Here is a 17,813-nt window from a genome sequence, read left to right on the forward strand (position 1 = left end):
GCAGTAATGTGGCAGAGCGGATCGTCCACCCAGTGGTTTCAATGGGATGAAAATCGGACAAGTTCTATAATGGGCAGGCGATCCACTCTGCCACATTACCACCCAGCTGGTAAAGTTCAAAATTACCCCAATGTGTATTTTATGTACACAGTACTGTCAATCGGCTTTTCTAAATTAACAATTTTATTTTATTCGTTCATGGGATGTGGGCGTCGCTGGCAAGGCCAGCATTTATTGCCCATCCCTAATTGCCCTCGAGAAGGTGGTGGTGAGCCCCCTTCTTGAACCGCTGCAATCCGTATGGTGAAGGTTCTCCCACAGTGCTATAAGGTAGGGAGTTCCAGGATTTTGACCCAGCGACAATGAAGGAACGGCGATATATTTCCAAGTCGGGATGGTGTGTGACTTGGAGGGGAACATGCAGGTGGTGTTGATTAATATAGAGATTACTAAAATGATTAATAGAAAGACATGCTAGTTGTGAGTTTTAAGTTGTGCACTTTCCAACTGTGTATATGAACAGTTTTAATGCCTATGTCTGTTACGTGTATTTAACACTTTCGCCAACTATCCTTACTTGTTCCCATTCCCCTGCTTCTGACTGCTGCCTCCCATTTTGGCTGTGATGCTTGGTATAGGCAGGAGGGTCCGGCCCATCGCTTGACCTTTCACAACATAAACCTTGTTTCTGATATTTTCCACATGACGATCTACATCTTGTGAAATAAAGTGTGGCCATGTTCCGTGGTTTCTCTTGCTTGAAAGGACGGGCACCAAAACCTAAAGAAAATGTCAAGAGATTATTTACTGGTTTAAGTGCATTTCATAACTGATATCATTATTTAATAATTGTAGAATATATGTAACCAAACCTAGAAACATATCAAAACTGTACAATTTTTGGCTGTAAATGATATTTTTTAAATGTATGTTCTTACTGTTTAGATTCTTCATTTTAAGCAATGGTTTACTTGTTATAAAATGTTCGTGTTAGAAATTTTGAAGGAGGAATATACGTATATACAAATATAAGCATAATAAGTAAAGAGCACCATTCCATTTGCTGTCAACACTATAAACAGCCTAAAAATGATGTGGCAGGTGTCAATGTGATTTGGAGCACAAAACACTCTCAAAAGTCTAGGATTTACGTACTTGGACTTTGGTAGCTTATACCAGTCCTTTCTTGTCTGAGGCTTAGGTTTACATTTAGTGTGTGATTGAGCCATAGCAACAAGTGCCAGGTTTGATTTGTGCTAAGTTCAATGCTCTTAACCAGGGGATTGCTTACTTTTAAAATATTTTTTGGGAGATTCAAACTACACTTTCAGGCCTCAGCCTTTGTGGGCTAGGGAGGGAGAAAAATAATCATAAAGAGTTTCTGTTCCAGATCACTATCTATTGACCACTACTGGAAGGTCTGTGCGTGCGTGCGTGTACATTTCAGGTGAAGATTAGAGTTTAGTAAGATTCTGAAGCCACTGCATCTGACTCTACCCCAGCGTGATCACCACTTTCAAAACAGGAAGGATGGGGGGGGTTGGAGAATACTGGACCAAAAAAAGTAGAAAAATTATAATTAATGATAGTTGAAAAATGTGTTGACTTAATATGAGACATAAGGTTTCATTAAATATTCCGGCTGATTCAGCAACCCTGGGGGAAATGGTCCTAGGATTGCTGCGTGCCCACGTACACTTGCACAGATGTAGCGAGAGACCAACCTGACTTCAGCCTTGCACGGGAGCGTCATGAAGAGAGGCCAGCTGAATAATGATTGTGTTACTCAAAATTAAAGCGATGCGGACATGTAAAAGGAAGCGGCCGCATATAGAGAAAACATTTTTTAAGGCTCTAAAATGGTCACAGTAGTTTTTAGCCTTTGCAAAGGCTGTCCAGGTGTGGGGGTGGGGGTGATGGATGGAACTAACTACCGGAAAAGCTTGAAAGAACAGGCATGAAATGGAAGCTGTAAGCAAATGGCAGAGTGGCACTGCCACCCACCCATTTCATGGATGGCGAAGTCGACATTCTGCTACGTGAGGTGAGTGAGAAGGGAGGCTTGTCCTGTTTGGCACTCCAAAAGACATCACTGAGAGTTTGAGATGTTTAGGAAAGGTATTCCAGAGCTTAGGTTCTACATCGCTCAAGACACAGCCGCCAATGTTGGGCTGAAGGGAATGGAGGATAAACAAAAGGCCAGAGATGGAGGAGGAAGATTAGAGAGACAGACATGGGTGAGGTCATGAAGGGAATTAATTGTGTTGTTCGTTCCAGTTTCTTGAAAACCTTGTTCCCTGAAAATTCCCTGAATGAGCATTCTGGGAGCTACTGGCAACATGGTTGGATATCATGCACAATATGGGGGGTAGGTCTTGACTTTGTACCATAGTGTGACTTCAATGGAAATTAAAGTAGGGAGAAATATAAAACAAGCTGCCAATTTGCTATCACCGCTATATCGTTTTACATTATTGCACAAAGTCAAGATCTAACCACTGCGTCTGAATGGGCACTGCTGGCAGGTAAGGTTCCTCGCTGGGAACAAGACTTCAGAAAATTACCCCTACAGTATACATATTAAAACCTATCAATGTTTCCACTGCATCATCACAGCACACAGACGTGTAGCAAGTGCTGCTAGGTTGCCAGTGATGTCTCAACCACGAGGTTCATGTTATCAAACATACAAATCTCTTCCTTGTATGTATAAGTCTTCTGTGCAATGTTTTATTGGAAGTACAAACAAATAGTCATAAAACAGTTTAGCTGTGATTGTACTGGTGATGGCTACTCGTTAACTCCATGGTGACAAATGCATAAAACAAAACAGGTGAAACAGGCAAGGTCTTTGCTGTGCTTTGTACCTAACTGAAAAGCAGTAGCTCAGTCTAGAATAAAGAAACAACATGTTACAATCTTGTTAGAGGCAGGAGAATGAGATTTCCTTTTACCACCACCCTTCCCCCACCCCTGACCAACCTAAATAAACAAATCGAGGAACAGAAAATAGGCAACAAAATTCTTATCGGTTACTCTAAAAGGAAAAAAACTTCTTGGTATATTTTCTTCAGTTACAAGAAACACAAAGTGAAATTTTAGTTTTTCTGCTTATAATCAAATGATTCTACAATAAAAAGTTCTATTCTTATACGGTTAATGGTCGTTGTTTTCACTTTCTCTGTGTCTAAAACATGTCACCATTATTGCATCAGGGGGAATTGATCGTTCTAGAGAGTTGACTATGTAATTAAGATCAATAATTTGCAACACCAAAGGGTGCAAAACTAAATGTCCATTTTAATGCCCAGTGAGGTAAAAATTTGCTATGTACATCATTAAGACTAGAAAAATATAGATTTAAATAAAAAATTCAATATATACAATTCAAATTTCTGCTTTTATATTGATAAATGTATTTATCCTCAGCTTTATTAAAAAGTAACTTTTTTTAAACCAAAGGATATTACAAATATTGTGATATTTGACCTTAAGAATAAGTGCAATGATACATGTAATAAATGTAAACAATTTTACAACACCAAGTTATAGTCCAGCAATTTTATTTTAAATTCACAAGCTTTCGGAGACTTCCTCCTTCCTCAGGTAAATGTTTACCTGAGGAAGGAGGAAGTCTCCGAAAGCTTGTGAATTTAAAATAAAATTGCTGGACTATAACTTGGTGTTGTAAAATTGTTTACAATTGTCAACCCCAGTCCATCACCGGCATCTCCACAACATGTAATAAAGTATAACAAGGTTTTTAAACTGGAACTAGTTTACCATTTTTTATATCATTTAGTATAAACAGTCCTCATACTTACACTGTTCATGGCAGCCAAGAATTTTACCTGACATAATAAGGAATAAAATAGTGCTTATCCAAAAAAAAAAGCGCATTTGTAAAGTTGTGCTGCTGGCATGCAGCCTCATCCACTGGAAGGACATATTGGGAATTCGGGCACGTACCTCCCCATGATTTTCTGTCTACTGATTTTATGCCTGAATTCCCGATATATGCTTCTGGTGGCTGAGATTGTGCAGCTGGGAGCTATTTCATAAAATTATACTATACAACATAAAAAGTGACGATCTATTGACAAACTTCTAAATACGTTAAAGGGCAAATACATCAATCCTATGCTCCCAGCAGGATGCAACACTCAAAGGAAGGGCATGTCGGAGAATAAGCCCTGCAGTGTTGTATACCCGTGTTCAACTTTGTGCTGTCTTTGAGTAAAGATCCCCATTGGGAGCAAGGGATTCATGAACTTACTCACAAACGTCCAATGTAGAGCAAACAATCAAAATGTTTATTACATGTTAGCGCTGAACAAAATTTACAGTAAAGTTTAATAGGTATAAAAGATACTGAGGCCGATTTTGAACTTTCACCCAAAACTACACAAAGTTGCCAATGCTTCCACAGAGCTTGCCCAGTGCATAGATCAGAAGGCCCGAACCATTTTCAGGTTCTGGCCTCATTAGAATATAGTCAAGAGCTGCCCACCGCTCAATAGCACCAGGCGGCATTCCCCCGGATTGTGGGCGGGGGTACAGGAAATCCGGCAGCTTCATGGGTGAGCCGAATCAAAAGTAGGCAGTATAAGGGGAAGGGAACATAGGAACAGGAGTAGGCCATTCAGCCCCTCGAGCCTGTTCCGCCATTCAATGAGATCATGGCTGATCTGTATCCTAACTCCATCCACCCGGCTTGGCTCCATATCCCTTAATACCCTTGGCTAGCAAAAATCTATCGATCTCAGATTTAAAATTATTATTGAGCTAGCATTTACTGCTTTTTGTGGGAGAGAGTTTGATACTTCTACCACCCTCTGCGTGAAGAAGTGTTTCCTAAATTCTCTCCTGCATGTCCTGGCTTTGATTTGAAGGTTATGTTCCCTTGTCCTAGACTCCCCCACCAGTGGAAGCAGTTTCTCTATCTACTCTATCAATTACTTTCAAAATTCTAAAAACCTCAATCAAATGACCCCTTAACCTTCCATATTCCAAGGAATACAAGCCTAGTTTATGGAATCTCTCCTCATAATCTAACCCTTGGAGCCCTGGTAACACTGGTGAATCGGCGCTGCACTCTTTCCAAGCCAAATAAATCCTTTCTAAGATGCGGTACCCAGAACTGTACGTGGTACTCCAGATGTGGTCTAACCAGGGCTTTGTATAGTAGTAGCAAAACTTCCTCCACTTTATATTCTAGCCCTAAAGTTTTAAAGGTTAACATTCCATTAGCCTTTTTGATCATTTTTGTACCTGACCACTACATTTTAGTGATCTGTGTACATTTAAAAGAATACTCGGATCTATCCTTTTTTTGCTCCAAAATGGATGACCTCATACTTACCTACGTTGAAATCCATCTGCCACAGTTTTGCCCACTCACTTAATCTATCAATGTCTCTTTGTAATTTTATGCTCTCATCAACACCAATCTTATGTCATCGGCAAACTTGGAGAAATGGCTCTCTATTGTGTTATCTAAGTCATTAATAAATATAGTGAATAGTTGAGGCCCTAACACAGATCCTTTTGGGACACTACTCTCTTGTCTTCTAATGCCTAACCAATCTCCTAACCAGGTCAATAATTTGCCTTCAATTCCATGAACTTTAATTTTAGCTTAGTCTCTTATGCGGAACCTTCTGGAAATGCCTTCTGGAAGCCCATATAAACTACATCCATAGACATTCCCCTCTCTACTACTTTAGTTACTTTCTCAAAAAAAATCAATTGGATTCGTTACATATCACCTACTCTTTACAAATCCATGTTGGCTCTCTCTAATCAGCTCAAATTTTTCTAAATGCTCAGTCACACTGTCTTTAATTATAGATTCCAATAACTTCCCCACTAACAGTCTATAATTTCCTGGTTTCTCTCTCGCACCTTTCTTAAATAATGGAGTTACATTTGGAATTTTCCAATCTAAAGGGACAATTCCTGAATCGAGAGAGCTTTGGAAGATGATGGCTGAAGCATCTGCAATTTCCTCACCCACTGCCTTTAAAACCTTGAAGTGAAAACCATCAGGTCCTGGGGATTTGTCTGTCTTTAGTGCCATTATTTTTTCTAATACCGTTTTCTTGCTTACGTTAATTTTAGTGAGTTCCAGTCCTTGATTTATTATTAGTTTCCCTGGAATGTCAGGTATATTATCCTCTTCCTCTACTGTGAAGATTGACACAAAGTAATTATTCAACAAGTCTGCCATTTCCTTATTGCTTATGGCTTGCATCTGTTTTTAAATGACCCACATTACCCTTGACTACCCTTTTTCTTCTAACGTAATTGTAAAAACTTTTTGTGTTAATCTTGATCTCCCTCGCAAGTTTCTTTTTGTATTACTTTTTGAGCTCTTACTATCTTTTTTGTCTTTCTTTGCTGTTCTTTATATCTCTCCCAGTCCTCTGGGTCTACACTATTCTTTGCACTTTTGTATGCTCTTCCCTTTAGTTTTATGTTATCGCTCATCTCTTTTGTCAACTATGGCTGTTTTATTTGGTAAGTAGAATTCTTGCTCCTTAGGGATATATACTAGTCCCGTATTAAACTAAATTCTTTTTTGAACATCTCCCACCGTTCATCTGTAATTTTACCCAGTAACAGTTTTGACCAATTTGCAGTCGTCAGTGTCATCCTGTTAAAGTTAACCTTACCAAAATCTAGAATCTTAGTAACTTATATAGAATGCACAGTACAGAAACAGGCCATTCGGCCCAATAGGTCCATGCCAGTGTTTGTGCTCCACACAAGCCTCCTCCCTCCCTACTTCATCTAACCCTATCAGTTACATTTCTCCTTTTCAAACTTAATTGAATTTGATCATATTATCATCACTTAGATAAATGTTCCCTTACTGTTAGATTATTAACTAAGTCTGGCTCATTACTCATTACTATACCTAGTTAGTCCTAGATATAGGGGAAGCGCATTGGGGCGTCCAAGGGGCAGCCACTGTTTCCTTGCTATTTTCAACTGCCGGACACCTTGTAAACAGGACGGCCAGCAGTTGAAAATTGCACCCACTGCCTCCCTTGTAAAATTTAATGTGGCTTTTCCTCTCCCCTCCCACATCTCTACTTTATTTTTCTCCTTAATTCCTCTGCAACTGTCATTTTGCTTTTTTCTCTCCCCACCTTGGCATCTCAGGATTTGTTTACACTATAGCTCCAGTTTTGCCTCCTCTTTATCCTGCTCACTTCTCTTAATATTGCAAAGATATGCAATATATAGCAGATTGTGATTTTATTTGATGCCTTTGTTTGGCTATACAGGAACCAAGAATATGTTCTGCAGTAACTTTGTTCAGGAGTTTTTCAGACCTGGAGGTGGGGGTGAAATCATTATTCAGGGCCGCAGAGGATCATCCCAGATCTCTAATCAGCCATTCATTCAGTTCCGCTGAGCCTTCAAATAATCCAGGCATCGTGATCAATGAAAATATTATGGTGCTTTCAGGATATCAAACATTCATGCACATTATTATGTTTTTGTGGTCAGACATCACCTAAACATTAATTGAGTGGAACAACCAACACATTTATATAGCGCCTTTAATGTAGAATAACGTTCCAAGGCCTTTCACAGAAGTGTGATCAGACATAAATAGATGCTGGACTAAAGGAGATATTAGGAGGGGTGACCAACAGTTTGATCAGTCGGTAGGTTTGAAAGGAGAAGAGGAAGGTTGGGAGGGAAAGGGGTATTGGGAGGGAATTTCTACAGCAGTTGGCTGAAGGCACGGATGCCAATAGTGGGGCAAAAGGAGGGAGGAATGTACAATGGACCAGAGTTGGAGGCACCAAGGGTTTTGGAGGCGGGGAGGGGGTGGGCTTGTTGTAGGGCTGGAGAAGGTTACAGAGATAGGGAGGGATAAGGCCATGAAGGGAAGCTATTTCGGTTTGTGTAAGCTATGAGTTGATATGATGTCCACATGGGTGTCATCTCCTACACCTTGGGAATCCAGCCATCGGGTAACAGTTCTGTGCCATATCCAGCTGATACCTCCTTTACACAGGGAGAGTGATGAAGATGTTGCCTCTTGCAAATGTTGCACCAGTTAGTTGCTGGATGAATCTACTGACAGCATAGTGGCTGATTTGGCAGGTATCTTCTGTGGTGGCTTAGAAAGACACTGTCATGAAATGCAATGGTGATCATCACAGCTACTGAGAGAGCAATTTCTGGTGTAGAAGTCTGTCTCCAGATCAGCTTGGAGCAGATGGCATAGCTCTGTGACAGCCTCCCTGTAAAGGCAGCAAACAGGTCCACTCTGATAGGTCAGCATAGGGAGGATGGTCTTGGGCCTGTAGATGGGGGTCTTGGGGTAATGCAGACATTGTTTTTGTACCTGCCTTTGTTATCCAGTCAAAAATTCATCTTCATCATCTAAATCATGCAACGCAATAGGAGTCCCCAGAGGAATTCCCACCCTCCGCACTCTGCTGCAAATTATTTTCCAGCTGCAAGCATTATCGGAAAACTATTGGCAAATAAAATGTCTTGTAATGCAAAAAGTCAGCCCTTCAAAGCAACATAAATTAATGTAGAGAGGAAAATGCAGCAAAAAATTAACAATTATTTAAAGAAGCCTAACTGCAGAACAGTGTCAAACAGGTTTTAAAAAATGCAAAACGGCCACTTAGACATTTTTCTTTAATTTTTTAATTTAATGATTAAACTGTGCAGATGTTGCTACCCCTGCTCTCTAAACATTTAAATTGTAAACTGATGGACAGGAGCTTTGCACATATGTGTAACCATATCTGCCTGGTACAAGAACTAAAGTTCCAGCCAAACAGTGTAAATGGGGCACTGCCCGGCTGGAATCCAGACAGCACAAATGCAGCATCTGTTTGATTTTTGCCTTAGTCAGTCTTCCCTGTGGGGTTTCACTCTTTCTTTCCCCTGACTTGTTTCTCTATTGCACTTTAATTTTTGGTCACCCTATGTCTTGGATTGACAACTGAAGCCTAATGGATGGCAAATCATGGGCAGCGCAGCTGAAATTTCCCAATCCATGCTTGCTGTGAGCTAGGTACTTCATCACAAGCAAGGACTCCACAAAAAATCTATCATTAAGTCTCAAACAGAGAGGTACTGTTCTGTGCTCTCAGTCCACTCCACCACAAATTTCTTCAGCATGTCACTACTAACCAGCAGTCAATCAGTAGCAGAGAGCAGATACATCATTGTAGCTGCCTGCACACAGTCACAACTATTCTGTGCACTCAGTAATAGTAACATCAGAAAAAAAGCAAAGCTTTGTTTGGCAAACCTGCATATTTTCTCAATCAATTTTTCCTTTTGATGTGGAACACTTCAAAAACAGTGGAGTGTTTGAAAGCACGTCCACTAGTCTCATTGCCCTCCTTCCCAGAGCCCCGTGGACTTGCTAACACTGCAGCAATGTGCCGCAATGAAATTCCTTCCCATCCCCGGTTGCGCCAGAACAATATGGACACCCGCCAGAAATATAGATGGGTGGATGAGCAAAAATACAATAAAAATATTTCTGTAAAATCATAAAACAGATACAGATAAGACCTCCTTTCATATAGGTTTGTTTTAGTCTAGCAACCACGAAAATAATGAAAAATTTCAGACTGTGGGCAAAGGATTGGATGAAACCCTGATACTAGACCGTGCCAACTCATATTACCATGATGATAATATTACCATGATGATAATATTCCTATAACTAGCACTGCGGAGGAGGGAATTACATGAGTGAGTCATTCCATGGATCTCTTGTGTGCTTCTTAGTGGCTAGATGGAGTTGAAGTTGCAGAAATCTGGAAATAGGTAATGCGCTTTCCCTCTCAGTTGATGAGTTACATGTAGCATGAAAAGATTTAAATAAGGGGGAGCACTGTCCCAATGGCTAATATGCACTGCACCACATGATAGGATATTGAACTATACAGAACAAGAAGTTCCCAGTGCCAATCCCTGGTCCACATTGAATTAGCAGATTTCAGCTGGAGTAGCAATGTAAGTGCCTCAATGGAGTAGCAGTGTAACTAGCCTCAGGCAGAGGAAGGAATCCTGCTGAAGTGCAAGAACAGGTTACCAACTGACGACAGGATCAAGCTTTGCTGTGATGCTCCCCCTCCCCAAATAAAATAATCTTCCGACACTCAATGTTCAGACTCACAGATGAAGAACTACAGCTTAGGTGAGATATTGGAGAGCTGCTGTATTCTGTGCAAACATACCCCAACATGAGTCACTTCCCTCATGGGAAGAGGATGAAGGAAATTGAACTGGAAACAAAAAAAAGCTCAGGGGCCATATTTATCTTAAATAATAGAACTTTATATGAAAATGTTCCTTGATTTACCATTCCTACTAGGAAATAGTAATCTGTAATATCTGTGAGATATTTCATAACACTCAGCAAAGATACATTCCAGTGAGAAAGACTCTAGGGGAAGGAAGTACCATCCGTGGCTAACTAAGGAAATTAAAGATAGTATCAATTTGAAAGAAAAAGCATACAATTCCACGAAGATTAGTGGCAGGTCAGAAGATTGGACAGAATATAAAAAAACAGTAAAGAATGACTAAAAGAATAAGGAAGAAATTAGAGTACGAGAGAAAGCTAGCTAGAAATATAAAAACAGATAGTAAGGGTTTCTCCAGGTATTTAAAAAAGAAAAGAGTAAGTAAACTCTTGAGAGTTGGTCCTCTAGAGAGTCTGGGGAATTAATAGTGGAGGACAAGGAAATGGCGGATGAATTGAACAGATATTTTGCGACCGTCTTTGCTGTAGAGGATACAAATAACATGCCAGAAATAATTGTGAATCAAGAGGTGAAAGGGAGGGGATGAACTTAAAAGATTTACAATCACCAGGGAAAGGGTTCTGTAAAAATTATTAGAACTAAAAGCTGACAAGTCCCCAGGTCCTGACGGACTTCATCCTAGAGTCTTAAAAGAAGTGGCTGCAGAGATAGTAGATGCATTGGTATTAATTTTCCAAAATTCCCTAGATTCTGGAAGGGTCCCATCAGATTGGAAAATAGCAAATGTAACGCCTCCAATCAAGAAAGGAGGGAGACAGAAAGCAGGAAACTACAGGCCAGTTAGCTTAACATCTGTCATGGGGAAAATGCTAGAATCTATTATTAAGGAGGTTATAGCAGGGCACTTAGAAAATCTCAATGCAATCAGGCAGAGTCAACACAACTTTGTGAAAGGGAAATCGTGTTTGACTAATTTATTAGAGTTCTTTGAGGAAGTAACAAGCAACGTGGATAAAGGGGATCCTGTGGATGTGGTGTACTTGGATTTCCAGAAGGCTTTTGACATGGTGCCACATCAAAGGCTAGTACACAAAATAAGAGCTTGTGGTGTAGGGGGTAATATATTAGCATGGATAAAGGATTGGTTAGCTAACAGGAAACAGAGAGTAGGCATAAATGGGTCATTTTCAGGTTGGCAAGATGTAACGAGTGGAGTGCCACAGGGATCAGTGCTTGGGCCTCAACTATTTACAATCCATACCAATGACTTGGATAAAGGGACTGAATGTATGGTTGCTAAATTTGCTGATGACACACATGTAGGTAGGAAAGTAAGTTGTGTTACATAAAGAATCTGCAAAGGGATATAGATAGGTTAAATAGATATAGATGGGCAAAAATTGGCAGATGGAGTATAATGTGAGAAAATGTGAACTTGTCCACTTTGGCAGGAAGAACAGAAAAGCAGTGTTTATTTAAATGGAGAGAGGTTGCAGAACTCTGAGGTAAAGAGGGATCTGGGTGTCCTAGTACATGAATCAAAAAAGTTAATATGCAGGTACAGCAAGTGATTAGGAAGGAAAATGGAATGTTGTCATTTATTGCAAGGGGAATGGAATATAAAAGTAGAGATCTTTTGCTACAGTTGTACATGGCATTGGTGAGACCACATCTAGAATACTGTGTGCAGTTTTGGTCTCATTTAAGAAAGGACATAATTGCCTTAGAGGCGGTTCAGAGAAGGTTCACTCGACTGATTTCTGGGATGAGGGGGTTATCTTATGAGGAAAGGTTGGTCAAGTTGGGCCAGTATACACCTGAGGAAGGAGGTAGCCTCCGAAAGCTTGTGAATTTAAAATAAAATTGCTGGACTATAACTTGGTGTTGTAAAATTGTTTAGAATTATTTTAAGGCTGAGTTAGATAGATTTCTGATTAACAAGGGAGTCAAAGGTTATAATAGATAGATGGGAAAGTAGGGTTGAGGTCACAATCAGATCAGCCATGATCTTATCAAATGGCAGAGTAGGCTCGAGGGGCCGAATGGCCTACTCCTGCTCTTAATTCGTATGTTCGTAATGCAAACTCTACATATAGTATGAGAATATTATCTTCAAACAGCTCAAAGCTTTATCAATATGTACTTATAGAACTAAATTCTGAACTAGAAAGTGCTGATCTTTGAAAATAATTCACAATATCTGTACTAGCCTGCAGCATCTAATCAGTTTTATCGCGCGTGTGTGTGTGTGTGTGTGTGTGTGTGTGTGTACGTATTTTAGACACCATTCATGTTTTATAAAATGAATTTCGTAAGTAATTCATCTTTCTATGCGTTGCGCTCCTGTGAAGCGCCTTGGGACTTTTTAACTACGTTAAAGGTACTATACAAATGCAAGTTGCTGTTGTAACAACAAAATGGCAAAAGCCAATACAGTTTTTTTTTGCAGTACGAAACAGGAGTAGATACAGATCACTGACTACGCATGGGAATAGATATAGACTGCCTTTTGCTAGGCTCAAATGATCATTGGGCTCTGCAATGGTCCCTACACACTTCACAATTTTGATTAAATAAGTTTGTTTTCATTGTTCAGTTAAGTGCTAGCTGCTGACTTTATGTTGAAAAGGATTTGTTTTTCTCACAGAATGCTCTTTTGAGCCTGTTTCTCATCACAGTAAAATTTGTCTGTTCTTGAAGTACATTTTATTTAAAAATTCAAGAAAAGTCAAATATGTAAGATATTCCTTTGCATAATTCACTTCTCAAAAGGAAAAAAAACAATTGGGTAAATATTCTAAGTTAAACTCTCTGGTTTGGAGCCTCACGCAACAGGCAGATCAGACAATCAGACACAAAATCAGTCCTCCCAATTTGCAACCTTCCCAATTTTCCAGGTGTTCATTTTAATGACTATAAAATCAGGAGAGTCATGAGTCGGGCATGCTGACCTCCTCACCCATTTATACAATCAACCCTCCTGCCAAGCAAGGCTCTGCGTCACGACAGCTAACTTATAAAATTTACTCCAGAAAGTCAGACCTCACAGAATCAAAAATTAATATGAATCTTTGTTCTAAATTTCAGAATTCTACATTTCTGCTCGGCCTTTATTGACCCTCATTAGAGGGGAAATATAACTACAGATGTGCTTTTCATTCTTCCATTTTTTTCATATATAAGCTGACAGTCAGTCATTCTCAGAGTGCAATATCCCATTTACATTACAGCACTGCTTTTGGAGATAGCTCTCGCTTTACAAACAGCACTGTAATATAAATTAGGTTATGTATATATCCATAGAAGTAAAGAACTGAGGTGACTTCATTCCCTGCCTCTAGAGGCAAATTGCCACCACTGGTAAAGGTAATTGACTGCAACCGATACCACCTGCCATTGAATCTGGCATTTATTTGTGACCATCAATGTGCTGAACAACCAGCCACCCATACAGACCAACATTGTTATTTTCACATTGCTGGCCCTGCAGGATCTTGCCCAAATAGCATGAAAGGACTGGGATCAGAATTGGAAAGCCACAAATGCCATTTTGTAACACAGCTGAGTATATACAATCTTGCTTTTGTGGCTTTCGAGCAACAGCGCACTGGTGACCCAACAACAGTTTGAATTTATATAGTGCCTTTAATGCAGGAAAAGGCACTTCACAGAGGCATAAGAAAAATGGACATCAAGCCGAAGAAGAGATTAGAAGGGATGATCATAGGCTTGGTCAAAGAGGTGGATTTTACGGAGGGTCCAAGTAGGAGAGAGGTGGAGAGGCAGAGGGGTTTCGAGTGGCAATTCTAGAGTGGCAATTCCAGAGTGAAATCTGCCTCATTAAGGCCAACCTGAAAAGTTTCCTACTAGGGCGAGGCACAACATAACTGGGGCCTGGTCTCGTTTCTAGTCATTCCAGAATGGCTGCTGATTATGTGCCTATATACTTAAAAAAATAACAAATTAATTTTCAATCTGCTTTAAGTATTCTTTATCTTAATAATGCAATAACCCCCACATCCCATGAACGAATAAAAAAAAATTGTGTTCAGTAAATGTAATTTCTACCAAAGTAAAGCATTAAAACAAACATAAGAATAAATTCATACTTACAGCAAGAGTTTTAAATTAGAAGGTGTATTTTGGCTCCTTTTGCTTTGCATTTTCAGAAAAAGTGGTTTTAATTTATCTGAAAGAGTACTCACCTCTTCGACCAACGTGGCTATTTGATTCAGTGGTGTGCTAGACAAGTGCCCAAACAGTAGACCTCTTCTGTAATTTTCTTTAAGAATGGGACCTCTAATTTTCTTGATTATGTACACAGTTTTACTTTTCAAATTTGAAGGTAACTGGAAATAAATAAGATGTTATTAGATATATTGACACTAACATTTAATGATTTGTTTTACATGCCAGTTGATAAACATAAATACTGTAATGTGCAAAGTACTTTACCTTTGTGCACACAAAAGGATCATGAGCTCTGCAACTGCTGTGTCCCTCTCTCCCAGTGTTGTGGAGAACCTAGCGCATGCCTTTATCATATTGAGCCTTGGCTTCTCTAATGTTCTCCTTGCTGGTCCTCACAACTCATTTACAATGCTATGGTCACTTACTCACCACTAAAATGTCCCACACTTCCATCTCCTGAACTCCTGAATTTTTGAGTTAATTTCCAGTGGCTCCTCATGCCCCAGAGAACTGACTTCAAGATCCCCACCCATGCTTTCAAATCCTCAGTGGTAGAGTGACTTCACCCCAGTTTATCTCAGCACATACTATGCTTCTTTGCCACTCCTCACTTCCCACTCCACTATTGGTGGCCAGTCGTTCAGTCACTATGTCCCTGCCCTTTGGAAATCAGTCTCTAAATCCCTCTGCCTGGCCACCTCCCTCTCTGCTTTCAAAAGCCTCCTCAAAGTCCTTCTCTTCAACTGTGCCTTCAATCCACTTCCTAATTTTCCATTTTCCATTTAAGCACTTTGGGATGTGTTTTGTTTTGCTTTTGTGAAACATTCAGTTTAAAAAGTGCAGATATCCTTTAGCTTAACTTCCCAAATATATTTTGAACGCAGCTCAGCAAATTCTGCCATCCACTCCCTCAAAAAAGAACTGCACCGTTAATCTGCCACCTTTGTCTTCTTTGTGATTTATATATAATACATACATGCCAACCATCTATGCTTCATACAGACATTCAGCCTTTTGGACTCTGTGTCCAACGGTCTACATTCACAGATGAAAATCAATGCTGTTCTCAGCTCCTACTTGGTGCTGCTGCTCCAGGAAATTGAATGTCACTGCATTGTGAGCAGGAGTTCTCACAAGTTTTGTGAGATCCCTCCATCACAAGCTCAGAAATGGGGCTGTTCGCTGATGATTGCACAGTGTTCAGTTCCTTCACAATTCCTCAAATAATGAAGCAGACCATGCCCGCATCCAGCAAGATCTGGACAACATCCAGGCTTGGGCTGATAAATGGCAAGTAACATTCACATCTCACATGTGCCAGACAATGACCATCTCCAACAAGAGAAAGTCTAACCCCATCCCTTTGGCATTACCATCACCAAATCCCCCACCATCAACATCTCGAGGGTCGCTACTGACGAGAAACTTAACAGGACCAGCCACATAAATGCTGTGGCTACTAGAGCATATAAGAGGCTGGGTATTCTGTGGCGAGAGGCTCACGTCCTGACTCCCCAAACACCCTCCATCACCTACAAGGCACAAGTCAGGAGTGTGATGGAATAATCTCCATTTGCCTGGATGGGTGCAACTACAACAACACTCAAGAAGCTCAACACTATCCAGGACAATGCAGCCCGCTTGATCGGCAGCTCATCTAAACATTCACTCCCTTCACCACCGGCACACCGTGACTGCAGTATGTACCATCCACAGGATGCACTGCAGCAGCTCGCCAAGGCTTCTTCGACAGCACCTCCCAAACCTGCGACCTCTACCACCTAGAAGGACAAGGGCAGCAGGTGCATGGTAAAACCATCACCTCCAAGTTCCCCTCCAACTCGCATTTCATCCCGACTTGGACATGTATCGCCAGTCCTTCATCATCGATGGATCAAAATCCTAGAATTCCCTGCCTAACAGCATTGTAGGAATACCTTCACCACATGGACTGCAGCGGTTCAAGAAAACTCACCACCACCTTTTCAAGGACAACTAGGGATGGGCAATAAATGCTAGTCTTGCTAGTGGCGCCCATATCCTGAGCATGAATAACAGCAAAAAATCAGTAATTCCTGCATATAGTGTGCAGCATTATTCAATCCTCTGGAGCAGCAACAGGCAAGAGCCAGAAGCAGTGCTGAGCTGGGAGCAGTGCTGAGGGAGGAGGAGACGAGACTGCCAGGGGAATAAGGGGAGGGCAAGGAGTGCCAATTTGAACATGGGGTGGTGGGAGGGGGAGAGCTGGAGGGGAGACATGAATATCAGCATAAATTATGCAGGAAGGCCTAAAAAGTGCCAACTTGAATTGAGGGGGGATAGGAAGAAGAGTACCAGCATAAACTGAGGTGGGGGGGGGCAGCTTGAAGTGGAGGGAAAGGATGCACAACAGTGTTTGCATGAAGGAGAGGGGAGGAAGGAGGAGAAAAGTGCCATGAAAACTGAGGGAGGAGGGGGAAAAGAATGCCAGCATAAATAAGTCGGAGAGGAAGAGTGCCTGGGTGAACTGGGGGGTAGGGAGAAGAGTGCCTCAATATCATTATGATGACTGTATTAATACATCATACATTAATATATAATACATGACCAGTACATATCCATAAGAGACCACAATTTCTCAAGAAATAAAGGAATATTCAAATTTTTTGCCACAAATTTCCATTATACAAGCGATGGAATACTGGATATGCCTGCAGCTTAAGTTATAACAAGACCTAGCCCATTGTACTTTCAGTAGAACTACAAGTAGTAGACCTAAATTCAGGATAGTTTTTGGGTTGTCAAATGTCCAAGGCTGTGTCTGGTCTTTTGAAGCTGTTCTTCAGCTTTTGCTAATTTTCACTAGAGCCATGAAACTTTACAGCATAGAACGCCACTTGGCCCACTATGTCTCTACCAACTCTTTGCTGGAGCAATCCAAAACTAATCCCACTGACCTGCTTTCTCTCTATAGCCAGTGCCATCGTGGGCCCTAGGGATGGCCCGCAACAAAGAAGATAAGTAACTTACCTGAATGTGGAGCCCGACACCACATTTAACTCCCCTCCCTATCGCCGCCATTCCCGACCCCCAATCCTAAAATCATTCCGGCCTCCGCTCCTGACCCCCAATCATGAATTCCCCCTCGCATCCTCTCCCGACCCCCAATTGCGGAGCCCCTGGCCTCCTCTCCTGACCCCCAATCGCGGACCCTTTCGCATCCTCTCGTGATCTCAACCCCTCCTCCCAACCTGTGATCTCCCATATTCCCAGCCCCCCGACCCCCGAGATTCCCAGCCTCCCGATCTCCCTCCCCCAGCCCCCATGATTTCAGAACCTCTGACCCCCATGACTCCAGGCCCCCCGATCCCACGTTGT

The 17,813-nt window shown here is 41.1% G+C and overlaps 1 protein-coding gene across 1 annotated transcript in view; it reads right to left on the reverse strand.

The window, feature by feature from the left end:
• The window catches only part of LOC137332178 (dynein axonemal heavy chain 11-like), a 380,453-nt gene that overhangs the window by 361,404 nt on the left and 1,236 nt on the right, over nt 1-17,813 (reverse strand). The window contains exons 2-3 of the mRNA XM_067995882.1: nt 14,471-14,614; nt 578-780 (exon numbers count right to left, since the gene is read on the reverse strand). Coding sequence (XP_067851983.1) covers nt 578-780; nt 14,471-14,614 — 347 coding nt within the window. The remainder of the gene's footprint in view (nt 1-577; nt 781-14,470; nt 14,615-17,813) is intronic.

Source organism: Heptranchias perlo, chromosome 2 (assembly GCF_035084215.1).
Source record: "Heptranchias perlo isolate sHepPer1 chromosome 2, sHepPer1.hap1, whole genome shotgun sequence".
Lineage (NCBI taxonomy): Eukaryota > Metazoa > Chordata > Chondrichthyes > Hexanchiformes > Hexanchidae > Heptranchias > Heptranchias perlo.